General features: G+C 49.5%; 1 protein-coding gene across 1 annotated transcript in view; it reads right to left on the bottom strand.

Moving 5' to 3' along the window:
- Positions 1-13,505, bottom strand: part of CFAP99 (cilia and flagella associated protein 99) — a 34,440-nt gene that overhangs the window by 5,177 nt on the left and 15,758 nt on the right. Inside the window, exons 6-11 of the mRNA XM_037829278.1 lie at positions 10,185-10,265; positions 9,811-9,885; positions 9,371-9,442; positions 9,095-9,183; positions 8,274-8,478; positions 82-223 (exon numbers count right to left, since the gene is read on the bottom strand). Of these exons, the coding sequence (XP_037685206.1) occupies positions 82-223; positions 8,274-8,478; positions 9,095-9,183; positions 9,371-9,442; positions 9,811-9,885; positions 10,185-10,265 (664 nt within the window). The remainder of the gene's footprint in view (positions 1-81; positions 224-8,273; positions 8,479-9,094; positions 9,184-9,370; positions 9,443-9,810; positions 9,886-10,184; positions 10,266-13,505) is intronic.

The raw sequence follows: 13,505 nt of genomic DNA, 5'->3' as shown, positions 1-13,505 counted from the left end.
ACCCCGGCCCTCACCAACCACAGTTCTCACCTGGGGCAGGGTGCCAGCTTGGCCTCCGCGGCCCCTGTCCTGTTGCCGTACCTGTCTGCCGCCGGCCCTTCAGGAGCTTCGCCTGTGCCACCTTGACGTTCTTCTGTGCCTCCATCACTTGCCCCACCAGCTCCTTGGCGGCCCTCTCCTCCTGGAGGCGCCGCTCGGCACACTGCTGCATCAGCTCGGCTGTCTGGCGAGACAGAGAGGAGAGGACGGTGGACAGGGCTGCTGAGGCCCTGTGGAGCAGGCCTGTGACACCCACCCCCAGGGAGCAGCATGAGATCTGGGGGAGTGACCTGCCCTTGTCACTGAATCCCTCAGGAACCCCTAGCAGGTCCAAGGCAGTCAGCTCCTGGAGGTCCCCCTCAGGTCTGCCCTGCTAGGGAAGTTCCACCTCATGTCTTCCTTCTGGAGTTAGGAGAGTCCTGGGGAAACCAAGTCAGAGCCACCAGATTTACCCAGAAAGGCGCCTACCCTGGGACTGCCATTATGAAGCGGTGCATTTCCTTGTTTCTCGTAAGTCAGGTGGAGTTTTGAGCCCCCAGGGAGTGGCTGGGTGAGTCACGGGCCACCCAAGAGAGGGGGTCCTGGGTGCTGTGCTGGGGTATCCCTCGCTGTGTAGACTCCTTACGACTGAGCCTGCACAGCGAGGGCCCATCACACCTGATGCAGGAGGGCGGCGCCCCACACCTAGAATCACATCCTGCAAAGTCTGGCTGACCCTGGCTGGGTTGGCCGGGTCAGTCTTTATATACCTGGATGCTTCTCTCCCCATCCTCAGGGCGTCCAGCTACACGCCTTCATGTGACTAATATAAATTAGCCAGAATAGTGGAGAGTCAGGATTCTCACCACTATCTTGTGTTAATGAGGCTACCTCACACCCCACCGTGGTGAAGGGAGGCCACGAGGGGCACAGGCACGAGCTCCTCCCACCTCTTCCAGTCAGGGAGGACTCACCGGAGGCCAGAATTCCTACCCCAGCAGTAATGATGAGCCCCTCCTTGGTCAGGGGAGGCCAAGTGGGGACACTGGGCTTCTAAACCCACGTGTCACCAACAAGGTGGAGCCCCCGTTTCCCCTACCAGGGTGATGCCAGAGGAAGCCAGCTAAGACAGAAGGTTTAAGTAGGATGCAGAGTCTCCTAATACCCAAAATGTCTGGATTTTAATAAAAATCACTCAACATAACTGTTCCAGTTTGCTAATGCTGCCGTTATGCAAAACACCAGAAATGGATTGGCTTTTATAGAGGGGGTTTATTTGGTTACACAGTTACAGTCTGAAGGCCACAAAGTGTCCAAAGTAAGGCATCAACAGTAGGGTACCTTCACCGGACAAAGGCCATTGGCATCCGGAAAACCTCTGTTAGCTGGGAAGGCACATGGCTGGCAACTGCTTGCTCCCAGGTTGCATTTCAAAATGGCATTCTCCAAAGCACCAGCTTTCAACGGCCATCTTCAAAATGTCTCTGTAAATTGCAGCAGTGAGCTCCTTCTGTCTGAGCTTCTTATATAGGACTCTGGTGATTAAGAGCCACCCTGAATGGGCAGGATCCATATCTCCATGGAAATTATCCAATCAAACGTTTCACTCACAGTTGATTGAGTCACATCTCCATGGAAACACTCAATCAAAGGATTCCAGTCTAATCAATACTAATATGTCTGCCTCCACAAGAGTGCATCAAAGATAATGACGTTTTGGGGGCCATAATACATCCGAACCAGCACATTCCACCCCCTGGACCCCAAAATGACATGATCTTTCCGTATGTCAAATACATTCATCCCATCACAATATCACAAAAACTTAAATCATTTCAGTAACAATAGTTAAGTACAAGATCCCATCAAAATCAATCATAGGCCTGGTCTTGTCCTAAGGCAAAATTCCCCTCTGGCTGTAGATCTGTGAAACTTAGAACAAGTTATCTGCTTCCAAACTACAAAGGAGAGACAGTCATGGGATAAACATTCCCATTGCCTTAGGGAGAAACAGTAAGGAAATCAAGGTTTAAGGAACCAAAACAGTTCCTAAAACCCGTAGGGCAAGCTCCATGAGATTTCAAAGTCTGAGAGTCATTTATCGAACAATGTTTTATCCTCGGGGCTTGAGAGAGCAGGAGTCCCACACTTTCCAAAGGCTTACACGGCAGCCCTTTTCTCTCCAAACACTGGGGTGAGTGCTCCAATATATCCACACATTGGGGGAGACCACCTTCTTCTAGGCCCCGCCCTCCTCAAACATCAGGGTGCCACCGAGACTCTGCCTCTCCGGGGCAAAGGCTCTCCCCTCTCCAAACAGTGGGGTGGCAGCCAGGATCTCCCCATTCCCTGAGGAATGTGCTCCACCCTCTCTGGGGCCTGGGGTGCCAGCACTCTTCCTGAACATCGAGGCGGAAGGCCCGCCTTCTGCCTCCGGGACAAACTCACCCTGTCCACATGCGTGGGCTGCTCTGTTCTCCCAGCCCGAGACCTCTTGACTCCAGATCTCAATCTCCATGGCTCTATCTTTGAAGAAGTTTTTCCTTCAATTTGTCCCTTCTCTGTCCCTTCCAGTCCAGACCGGCAATGGCTCCGTCTTTACAGATCTTGCAAAAATCTTGTTGGCTTGGCATAAAGCACACAAGGGTCAAAACCATCAGACAACAGGCGTTTCCACAAATCCTTTCTGGATAACTCCATCTCCAATCTTGGCTTGTACTGAAACGGTGATCGGGTTCCATGTTTGGTTACATCCTCATGTGGGGCTGTAGCTTCTGGCGTCTCACTTTTTGGAAAACCAGAGTTATTTCCAGACCATCAATTTCTAGTTTCTTTGTACCCAAGAGTTCAGTTCTAAGTTTCTCTCTCTCTGCTCACATTTTACTATAAGCTGCAAGGAGAAGCCAGGCCATACTTTCGATATTTAGTGTTGAAATCTCTTCAGCTAAGTATCCCAGCTCATTATTTTCAAATTCTGCTTTCCATCCAACAACAGGACTCAATTTTGCCAAATTCTCTGCCATCTTAAAATAAGCATTGCCTTCCTACCAGTTAGCAATGACAAATTCATCATTTCTGCTCAAGGCCTCATGAAAAATACCTTTAGAGTCCATATTTCCACAAATAGTCTCTTCAAAGCAATCCAGGCCTTTTCTAACAAGCTCCTCACAATTCTTCCAGAATCTTCCCCTTATCCATTTAAAAAGCCATTCCAACATGTTTGGTATTTGCAAACTCAGCAGCACCCCACTCCTCTGGTACCAAAATCTGTTCTAGTTTGCTAATGCTGCCATTATGCAAAACACCAGAGATGGATTGGCTTTTATAAAGGGGGTTTATTTGGTTACACAGTTACAGTCTTAAGACCTTAAAGTGTCCGAGGTAAGGCATCAACAACAGGGTCCCTTCACTGGAGAAAGGCCTTTGGCATCCAGTAAATCTCCTAGAATGGGAGCCGAAGCCATTTTCTTTCTTATAGCTGGCTCCCACCTGCTTTCTTCCTCTAATAAATCTTAAACTTTATACTTAAACTTTGACTAGCTATGTTGTGTGTATTCTTGAATGACTCCGACCTAATATTTATGGCCTTCAGACTGTAACCTTGTAACCAATAAAAGCCTCAGCAAAGAAACAGAAAACATAAAGAACCAAATGGAAAATTTAGAACTGAAAAATACAATAAATGACAGTACCAAAAAAAAAACAAAAAAAAAACAATGGATGGGTTCAACAGTAGAACAGCAGGGATGGGGCAGAGGAAAGGATCAGTGAGCTTGAAGACAGAACAACAGAAATGACCCAATCTGAATAATAGAAAACAGACTGGAAAAAAAAATGAGCAGAGCCTCAGGGACCTGTGGACTATAACAAAGGATCTAACATTCAAGTCATCAGAGTCCTAGAAAGAGACGAAAACAAGGGTAGAGCTGAAAAACTACTAAAATAATTGCTAAAACTTCCCAAATCTAGCATAAATCATATACCTATAGATATAAGAAGCTGATTAAACTCCATATAATGTAAACCCAGAGAAAAATATGCCAAGACACTATAATTAAACTTCTGAGAACTGAAGGCAAAGAAAAAAATCTTGAAAGCATGAGAAAAATGATACCCATGGGGAAAAAACAATTCAGATGACAGTGGATTTCTCATCAGAAAGCATGGAGGCCAGAAGGAAGTGGTACAATATTTCTTAGCTCTGGAAAGGAAAGAACTATAAACCAAAAATCCTATACCCCCAAAAAAATATCCTTCAGGAAAGAAGGGTAAATAAAGATACTCTCAGGTGAAGAAAAACTCTGAGAATTTGTTGCCAGCAGACCTACCCCAAAACAATGGCTAAAGGAAATTCTCTAAGCAGAAAGGAATGATGAGAAGGAGTCCTGGAACATCAGAGAGGAAGAAAGAACAAGGTAAGCAAAAATATGGTAAGTAAAATAGACTTTCCTTCTCCTCCTGAGTCTTCTAAATTATGTTTGATGGTTGAAGCAAAAATTATAAGACTGTTTGATGTGGCTCTAAATGTAAGAAGAGGAATTTTTAAGACAATTGTATTATAAAATGGGAGAGTAAAGGGGTGTACACAAGTATAGAATGGTTACCGATCTTCATTTGAACTGGTAAAATAACAATACCTGTAGACTGATAAGTTATGTATATATCATGTAATACATAGAGAAAACATTAAAAAAGCTATATAAAGAAATATGCTATATCTAAAGAAACACTAGAGATAAATCAAAATGGAATTCTAAGGATGCTCAAGAAACCCACAGGAAGGCAGGAAAAGAGAAAACAGAGTGACAGAATACAGAGAGAACAAATAGAAAACAAAAAATAAAGCGTCAGACAAGTCCTGCTGTTCTAGTTTGCTAATGCTGCAGAATGCAAAACACCAGAGATGGATTGGCTTTTATAAAAAGGGGGTTTATTTGGCTACACAGTTACAGTCTTAAGGCCACAAAGTGTCCAAGGTAACACATCAGTAATCGGGTACCTTCACTGGAGGACGGCCAATGGCGTCTGGAAAACCTCTGTTAGCTAGGAAGGCACGTGGCTGGTGTCTGCTCCAAAGTCCTGGTTTCAAAATGGCTTTCTCCCAGGACATTCCTCTCCAGCAAGCTTGCTCCTCTTCAAAACGTCACTGACAGCTGCATGAGTTCCTTCTCTTTGAGTCAGCACATTTATATGGCTCCACTGATCAAGGCCCACCCTGAATGGGTGGGGCCATGCATCCATGGAAATATCCCATCAGTTATCATCTACAGTTGGGTGGGGCGCATCTCCATGCAAACAACCTAATCCAAACGTTCCAACTTAATCTCCACTATTATGTCTGCCCCACAAGATTGCGTCAAAGAATATGGCTTTTTCTGGGGGACATAATACCTTCAAACTGGCACACCTGCCATACCAATAATTACATCAAATGTAAATGACCTAAATACACCAATTAAGAAACAGAGATTAGCAGAGTGGACTAAAAATCATGACCCAACTATATGTGATCTACAGGAAACTCATTTTGAATGTAGCGATATAGACAGGTTGATAGCAAAAGGATGGAAAAATGCATTGTGTAAACATTAATCACAGGACAGCAGGACTGGCTATATCATTATCAGATAAAGGAGACTTCAGAGCAATGAAAATTACCAGAGATAGAGAGGGACATTTTGTAATAATAAAAAGCAATTCTAAATGTGTATGCAGGGAACAACAGAGCTGCAAAATTTTAAGTGAAAAGTTATAGAACAAGAAGGAGAAACAGGAAAATCCACAATTATAGTTGGAAATTCAACACCCTTTTCTCAATAACTGACAGAAAAACTAGAAAGAAAACAGTAAGGACATAGAAGAATTCAATTACTCCCCCAACCAGCACAATCTAATTGACATTTATAGAATACTCCACCCAACAACAGCAGAATACGCATTATTTTCAAGTGCTCACAGAATATATACCAAGGCAGACCACACTCTAGGATGAAAAAAAAAACAAACCTCAATGGATTTAAAAGAACTGAAGTCATACAGAGCATGTTCTTCAAACACAAAGGAATCAAACCAGAAATCAGTAACAGGAAGATAACAAAATACTTGGGAACTAAACAACACACTTCTAAATAATCCACACTTCAAAAAGGAAGTCTCAAGGGAAACGAAAAAATACATTGAACTGAAAGATAATGAAAATACAACATATCAAAATTTGTGGGATACAGCTAATGTAGTACTGAAATCTAGGCTCCCATCTCAGGAGCCCATAAGAAGAGCAAAATGAACTCAAAGCAAGCAGAAGAAAAAAGATAAGAACAGAAATCAGTGAAAGTGAAAACAGAAACAATGGAGAAAAATCAATGAAACAAAAAGTTGTTTCTTTGAAGAGATCAATAAAATTGACAAACCTCTAGCAAGACTGAAAAAAGAGAGAAGACACAATAGCACGAATGAAACAGAAGATATCAGTACAAACTCACCAGAAGTCAAAAGGATGGTAATGGGATACTACAAGCAACTCTACAGATGTGAATTTGACAGTTTACATGATATGGACCAATTCCTCAAAAAACAAAACAAAACAAAACAACTACCACAACTCACCCAACATGAAATTGATCTTTTCATTAGCCCTATAGCTATTAAGAAATTGGATTTGCAATTTAAAAACTCCCCCAAAAGAAATCTCCAGGTCCAGATGGTGTCACTAGAGAATTCTACTGAACGTTTAAAGAGTTAGCACCAACTTCCCACAATCTCATCCAGGAAATAAAAAAGGAAAGAACTCTTCCAAATTGATTTTATGAAGCTAATATTACCCTGATATAAAAACCAGACAAAGACGTTACAAAAAAAAAAAAAAAAAAAAAAAAAACAACAACAACTAAGAAACTACAGGCCAATATCTCTTGTGAATATAAATGTAAAAATCCTTAACACAAAATAAAAATATTAGTAAATAGGACTCAGCAATGCATAAAAAGCCATGATCAAATGGGGTTTATTCTAGAGATGCAAAGCAGGTTCAATATTTTAAAACCAATCACTGTAATCCACCATATTAACAGGCTAAAGAGGAAAAATCACACGATCCTGTCAACTGATGCAAAAGAAAAGTATTCCATGAAATTCAATACCCATTCAGGACAAAAATCTCTCAGAAAAATAGGAATAGAGGGGAACTTCCCAGACTTGCTCAGGAGCACATCTACAGAAGCCCTAAGTCTAACGTTATACTCAACTGTGAAAGATTGAACCCTTTGCCTTTGGGATCAGGAACAGGGAAGGATGTGTGTTTTCCCCTTCCCACCCAGCACGGTGCTGGAGGTTCTCGCCAGTGCAACGGGCAGGAAGAGGAGGACATAAAAGGCTCCTGGTCAGAAGGAAGAAGGAAAACTGTTCCTGTCTGCAGATGACATGACGGTGTACGTAGGAATCCACAATGAAACTAGAACCAGTAAGTGAGTTCAGCAAGGATGTGGGATACACGATCAACACACCCAGATCAACTGTGTTTTCATATGGTAGCAATGAACACATGGACACCGAAATTAAAAATACAATTTACAATTTGCTTAAAAATGAAATTCTCAGGCAAAAACCTAACAAAACAAGTGTGGCACTTTGTGCTGGAAACTACAAGGACACAGATTAAAGAAATAAAGGATCTGAATGAACGGAGAGACACACTTCATGGATTGGAAGACGCAACTGGGGTGGCCGTTTGAAACCGTAAAGTGGATCCAGACGTCACCGCGTGCACAGGTAGGTTAGAGATCCACACGATTTCGACATAGGTTAGAGAAACCGCAATCACAGGAGGAAAACACGGCGAGCTGCTCCATAACCTGGGTGCCACGGTTGAACTGCGTCCTCCCAAAAGACAGGTTCAACGGAGGAGCAGGGAGAGCCAGGACCATCTCTCAGGAGCTCTAAAGTGGTACACGGGGTGTCCACACACCACAATCCTTAGCAGCCTTCTGGAAGTTTCTGCCAGAGCCTCAGGTCCTCCTGCAGGGACACCCGGAGGAGAGTGTGGACAACGACCCCGCAGTGGGGGCAGCGGGCAGCAGACTGGCCTAGAGCCACTGCCCAGGTGGGGACAGAGAAACCACTGCTGCTCGGGGCTGCAGAGGAGACGGCCCCGGTCAGCCACAGGAGCGGCCACTGCACGGCCAGCTGGGCCTGGGCTTCTCTGCCAGCCGCAGCTGCACGGCACCCGGAGGTCCGACAGCCCCGCACGGCCCGCTCACCTCCTCCTTCTTCTGCCCGGCCCTCTGCTTGTTCTCCTGCACCAGGTTCTGCCGGGCCAGGACGGCCTCCTCGTGGCTGAGCTTGCCCTGCAGCCTCCGGCACACACCTGCCGCCAGCCGCTCCTCCAGGTCCTGCGCCTGCATCTTCTTCTGCCACTCGAGGAACTCGGAGAAGTCCCCGGCCCCGTCCACCAGCTGATCAACCCTGGGAGAGATGCCTGGGAGGTGGCTTGGGGTCCCTCCTGGGGTCGGGGCGGCACTGGCTGCCACTCACCCAGCACCGGGCCCCTCACTGGCTCCCACACCCTCCCCACCCGGCCGCATCAGCCTCATCTCCCCACCCTCCTCTTCACCTACTTGTCAGTCTGCCCACCGTCTGTCCATCTGCCATCCGTCTGCCCACCCATCTGTCCGTCCACCATCCGTCTGCCCATCGTCTGTCCGTCTGCCATCTGCCTGCACACCCGTCTGTCCGTCCGCCATCCCTCTGCCTACTCAACTGTCTGTCCACCATCCCTCTGCCCACCCATCTGTCTGGCTGCCATCGTCTGCCCACCCATTTGTCCATCTGCCATCCATCTGCCCACTGTCCATGTGTCCGCCATCCCTCCCACCCCATCCCTCTCCCTCCCTGTGCCATTACTGTCTCATCCTGCTTGTCCCCCCACCCTGCAGGAGCCTCCTTTCCACCAAGACCCCGGCCACCAGGCCCCTCCGCTTGGGCTCCTGGCCCTCTCTCCAGGGCAGGCAGGTGGAGGCTGGGTGGGGATCCCCGCAGTGCCCCCGGGGATCGTGGCCTTGCGCACCCGCAGCCCCTTTACCTCTGCAGCTCTTTCTCCACCTGCCGCTGGTATAAAGCCCCCTCCCGGAGGATGGCTGCCGTGTTCAGCTTGACGGGCACGTGATCCGGCTGCGGGCAGGGGCGGGTGCGAGGGGCTCAGCTGCAGCCAGCGCCCCTGCCCGTCCCCTGCCCCTGGGGTGCCCACTCGGCCTCCAGGGTGGGGCCTTTCCCCAGGCCTCTGGTCTCCAGCCCAGGCCACCCTCACCCCCTGGGGTGGGTGCTCAGCCCCTGTGTAACCGGCCGGAGCAGCCCTCACCCTGTAGAAGGTCAGCTTCGGGGTCCTGCGGATTTGGGGTGGGGCTCGGAGCCGTGGCTTCACCTTGGAGCCCTGCAGGAGTCAGAGCAGAGCCTCGGCCTGGTACTGGGGCCCACTGGGCACTCAGGGGTCCTGGCACCCCCGGGCCTCCCCCTCCATCTTGCCTGGCCTGCACCTGGTGCCCCCAGGCCGGCGGCTCTGTCCTTGATGTCCTCACGCCTTGCTGGGATCAGGGCAGCCTGGCCCCCAGGCTTGGTGTCCACCTTCCCAGCGCCCCCAGACCTGGGCCTGGGCCCCGCGGTTTCTGCTCCCCAAGGCAAGGGGTGCGTTCCCACCACCACTGCATGCTCGCTCCTTGCCACCCGCAAAGGGGATGTGGCAGCTGGGGGGCAGCACGACAGGAGAAGGTGGGGACAGTGCGGGGTGAGGGCTGGTGCTACCTTCCTCGGGGGCTCCCCCCGGGACCGGGGCATGGCGCAGCGGAGCTCCTGCACGTTGGTCTTCAGCAGCAGTTCCTGCAAGTGGGGAAGGGCTCGGCCTCACCCACGGCCACCCCAGCCAGCAACCCCCGTCCTCCTCCTTCCCCTGGAGCCCCACGGAAGCTTCAGCAAAGAGTTGCCCCACCCTGCAGCATTTGGGGGCCTGTGGAGTTGGGGGGTGACGGTTGCTGGGACTGGCCCTGGGAGGGCGGCTGGACAGTGCAGCTGCCCCGGGTGTGCCCTGGCTTCCCTCCACCCTGGGGTGCCGTCCTGGGGCGCCTCCCCTTGGTGCACCCCCCGATGGTGGAGTCTAGGGGCAGGGTTGTGCTGGCTACCTCGGCCTTCCAGCGATTGTATCTCTTGACCATCTCCAGCTGCTGCTGCTCCTTGGGGCTCTGGTACGTGCTCCCTGGGACCTGGAGGGGCGGGAAGGAGAGCACGGTGGGGAGGCTGCGGCCAGGAGGGCAGGGCCCAGGCAGCCCTGGGACGGGGCAGGGGAGGCTGGCAGTGCGGAGGGGCCATGGGCCTGGATGAGACGGCCGAGGGTGGCGAGCCGGCAAGAGGGGAAGCGGCCAAGAGCGGAGCCCTCAGCTCGTGGACACTGAAGGGGCGGGCATAGGATGGCCAGCTGGGCATGGGAGGCCCCTGGAGGCCCTCAGTGTCCAAAGAGGGGCTGGCGGGAGCCAGCTTGGACACCCCGAGCCCGAGACTCCTATATACCATCCTGCAAAGTCTGTGCCTTCTCTGCCTGCAAGCAACGGGTGTTGCAAACCCAACGTGTCCAAACCTGACCCCCTCGTCTTGCCCTGGCCCATCCCCCAGTCTCTCCACTCTGGACCATGCCCTCTCCTGCCCATGCCAAGGCTCCAGGGTCCTCCTCAGTGCCACGTCCACCTGCAAATTCTGCCACCTGCTTCAACTGTCTCCACAAACTACCTCTGGCGAGGGACCCCGGGAGCCTGGGCCAGGGGTGTCCTGTGTCTGTCTGGGTCCCCCTGCTGCATGATGGGCGCCCTGCACCTAGCCTCCTCTTCTCCCTTCCTCTCTCGGCTCCAGCCGCCCTGGTCTCCTGTCTGTCCTTGGCCCCAGGGCCTTGGACATGCCCTGCCCTCTGCCTGTGATGCTCCCCCCGGGCGGCCTGTGGCTCACTCTTCACCTCTTCTGGAGCTTTACCTCAACGGCACCTCTTGGGGATGCCTTGCCTGGCCGCCCTGCCCTAAATCACGACCCCTCCAATGAGCCTTATCCCCTCTCCCTGTGTTTCTTTTTTCCTTAGCATTTGTCACTGGCTAGCACACCGCACATTTCCCCTTTCCTGTTGCCTGTCTGTGTGCCCACTGTGTCTGTCTATCCGTGGGGAGCACACAGCAGGCACACACTGGGCACTGTGCAAATGTCTGCTGAGTGAATGAATGAGTGAACTGGAGCTGGCCCTGCACCAAAGAGGGGGTGGTGTGCTCGGCATGGAGCTGCGCAGGGAGGGGACGGACACTGAGCTGGAGGCCCCAGCACAGCCACCTGGCAGACCCCAGGGGAGGGGAAGGACCACTGTTGTCCCACAGCTCACGGTGGGGAGCACACAGCTACGGAGCAGGGTGGGGCGTGGCGGGGGGCTGAGGGGCTGCACCAGGCAGAGAAAGAGAGAGACACACACACAGAGACAGACAGACAGAGGTGCAGTTGGCAGGATGGCCTGGGGTCTGAAAGGCTGAAGATCCTACAGATGGGATAACTGTGGGGTTGCTTAGCAACAAAGCCCCTGGTCATCCATCCATCCATCATCCATCCAATCATCCATCTGCCCATCATCTGTCTGTCCATCAGCCGGCTGTCCATCTGTCCAGCTATCAGTTCATCCATTTATTCAACTACATAATTATCGATCCATTCGTCCAGTCACCCATCCACCCTTCCATCCAATCATCCTTCCATCTGTCCATCCATTTAATTCATCCATCTGTACAACTAAGTACTATTTACCACGGGCCTGCTCTGAGCCAGGACTGTGACAGGCATTGGATGAGGCCTGGTGGAGACAGGCAATAAACAGACCAGGGGCTACCAATTTAGAAGGCCGAACCCTTGATCTTGGGGCTTACCCTTATGAAGTTTGTTACTGCAAAGGAGAAGCTAAGCTACTTATAATGGTGCCTAAAAGTCACCCCCAGAGAACCTCTTTGTTGCTCAGATGTGGTCTCTCTTTCTCTCTCTCTAAGCCAACTCTGCGGGTAAACTCACTGCCCTCCCCCTACATGGGACCTGACTCCCAGGGGTGAGACCCAGCATCACGGGATTGAGAAAGTCTTTCTGACCAAAAGGGGGAAGAGAAATGAAACAAAATAAAGTTTCAGTGACTGAGAGATCTCAAGTGGAGCCGAAAGGTCATTCTGGAGGTTATTCTTATGCATTATATAGATATTCCTTTTTAGTTATTTGTGTATTGGAATAGCTAGAAAGAAATACCTGAAACTGTCAAACTGCAACCTGGCAGCCTTGATTCTTAAAGACAATTGCACAACTATGTAGCTTACAGGGTGTGACTGTGTGATTGTGAAAACCTTGTGGCTCACACTTCCTTTTTCCAATGTATGGATGAATGAGTAGAAAAATGAGGACAAATATTAAATGAATAATACAGGGGTGGGGGGACGGGATGTTTTGAGTGTTCGTTTTTACTTGTATTTTTATTCTTATTTTAATTTTTTTGGAGTAATGACAATGGTGATGAACGCACAACTATATGATGATACTGTGAACACTTGATTGTACACTGTGGATGATTGTAGGGTACGTGAATATATCTCAGTGGAACTGAACTTAAAAGAAAAACAAAACCTAAAAAAAAAAGATTTGGGGCAGGAGGAAGTCCTCACAGCCAAACTGCTGAGTTTTGAGGAGTGATTTTTTTTCCTTCCACTTAGGGAATTACCAGAGAACCTCTGAGCATTACTGGTGGCCTCTGCTACTTTGGTATTTTTAGAAAATGATGCAAATTACCCCCCTTCAGTAAAAGGTAAATTTACTAAAGCCTTTAAATAGGTAATTCAAAAAATAATAAACAGACCCACAAATAACTAAACAACCATAAACTAACCAACGGTGTAAAGAAAAGGAGCCGGGACTGATGAGCAGGGAAGTGAGTGTGGGATGCAATTCAGCCGAGGGCCTGGTGGAAAGCCTCTCTACAATCAGATGCAGGGAAGGGTGGGAGTAGGGGGCCCCTGGACCTCCCAGCGCAGTCACCTTCCCCTCCACACGGCCCTTAGACCTGTTGGGGAGCCAGACTGTGGGCAGCTGAGCCACCCAGGACACCAGGCCCCAATCACAGTTGGACTTTGCCAAAATATTCTTGTCTCTAGATGTCCTCGTGTCCTAGATGGTGTAGGGTGCAGGTGTGAGGACTGGATGTTTCGCTACAATAAGAGAAGTTAGCCAAAGGATGAAGTTCACCTGTAGAGGGGTACAGGATACAGAGACTCTCAGAGAAGCCAAGGTGGAACCCTGATCAAACTGTGCCTGAAGCTTACTCTGCTTCAGCCATGAGAGCCAGTGAGTTTTCCATTGCTTATGCCATTTGAGTTGCATTTTTCTGTACTTGCAGGAGAAAGCATTCTTGCTGACAATGCCAATTGAGAGGTGAGCAAGACAGAAGGAGA

Source organism: Choloepus didactylus, chromosome 3, assembly GCF_015220235.1.
Source record: "Choloepus didactylus isolate mChoDid1 chromosome 3, mChoDid1.pri, whole genome shotgun sequence".
In the NCBI taxonomy this organism is placed as follows: domain Eukaryota; kingdom Metazoa; phylum Chordata; class Mammalia; order Pilosa; family Megalonychidae; genus Choloepus; species Choloepus didactylus.
The sequence above is the reverse complement of the archived record's forward strand: the minus strand, read 5'-3'. Positions and strand labels throughout refer to the sequence as shown.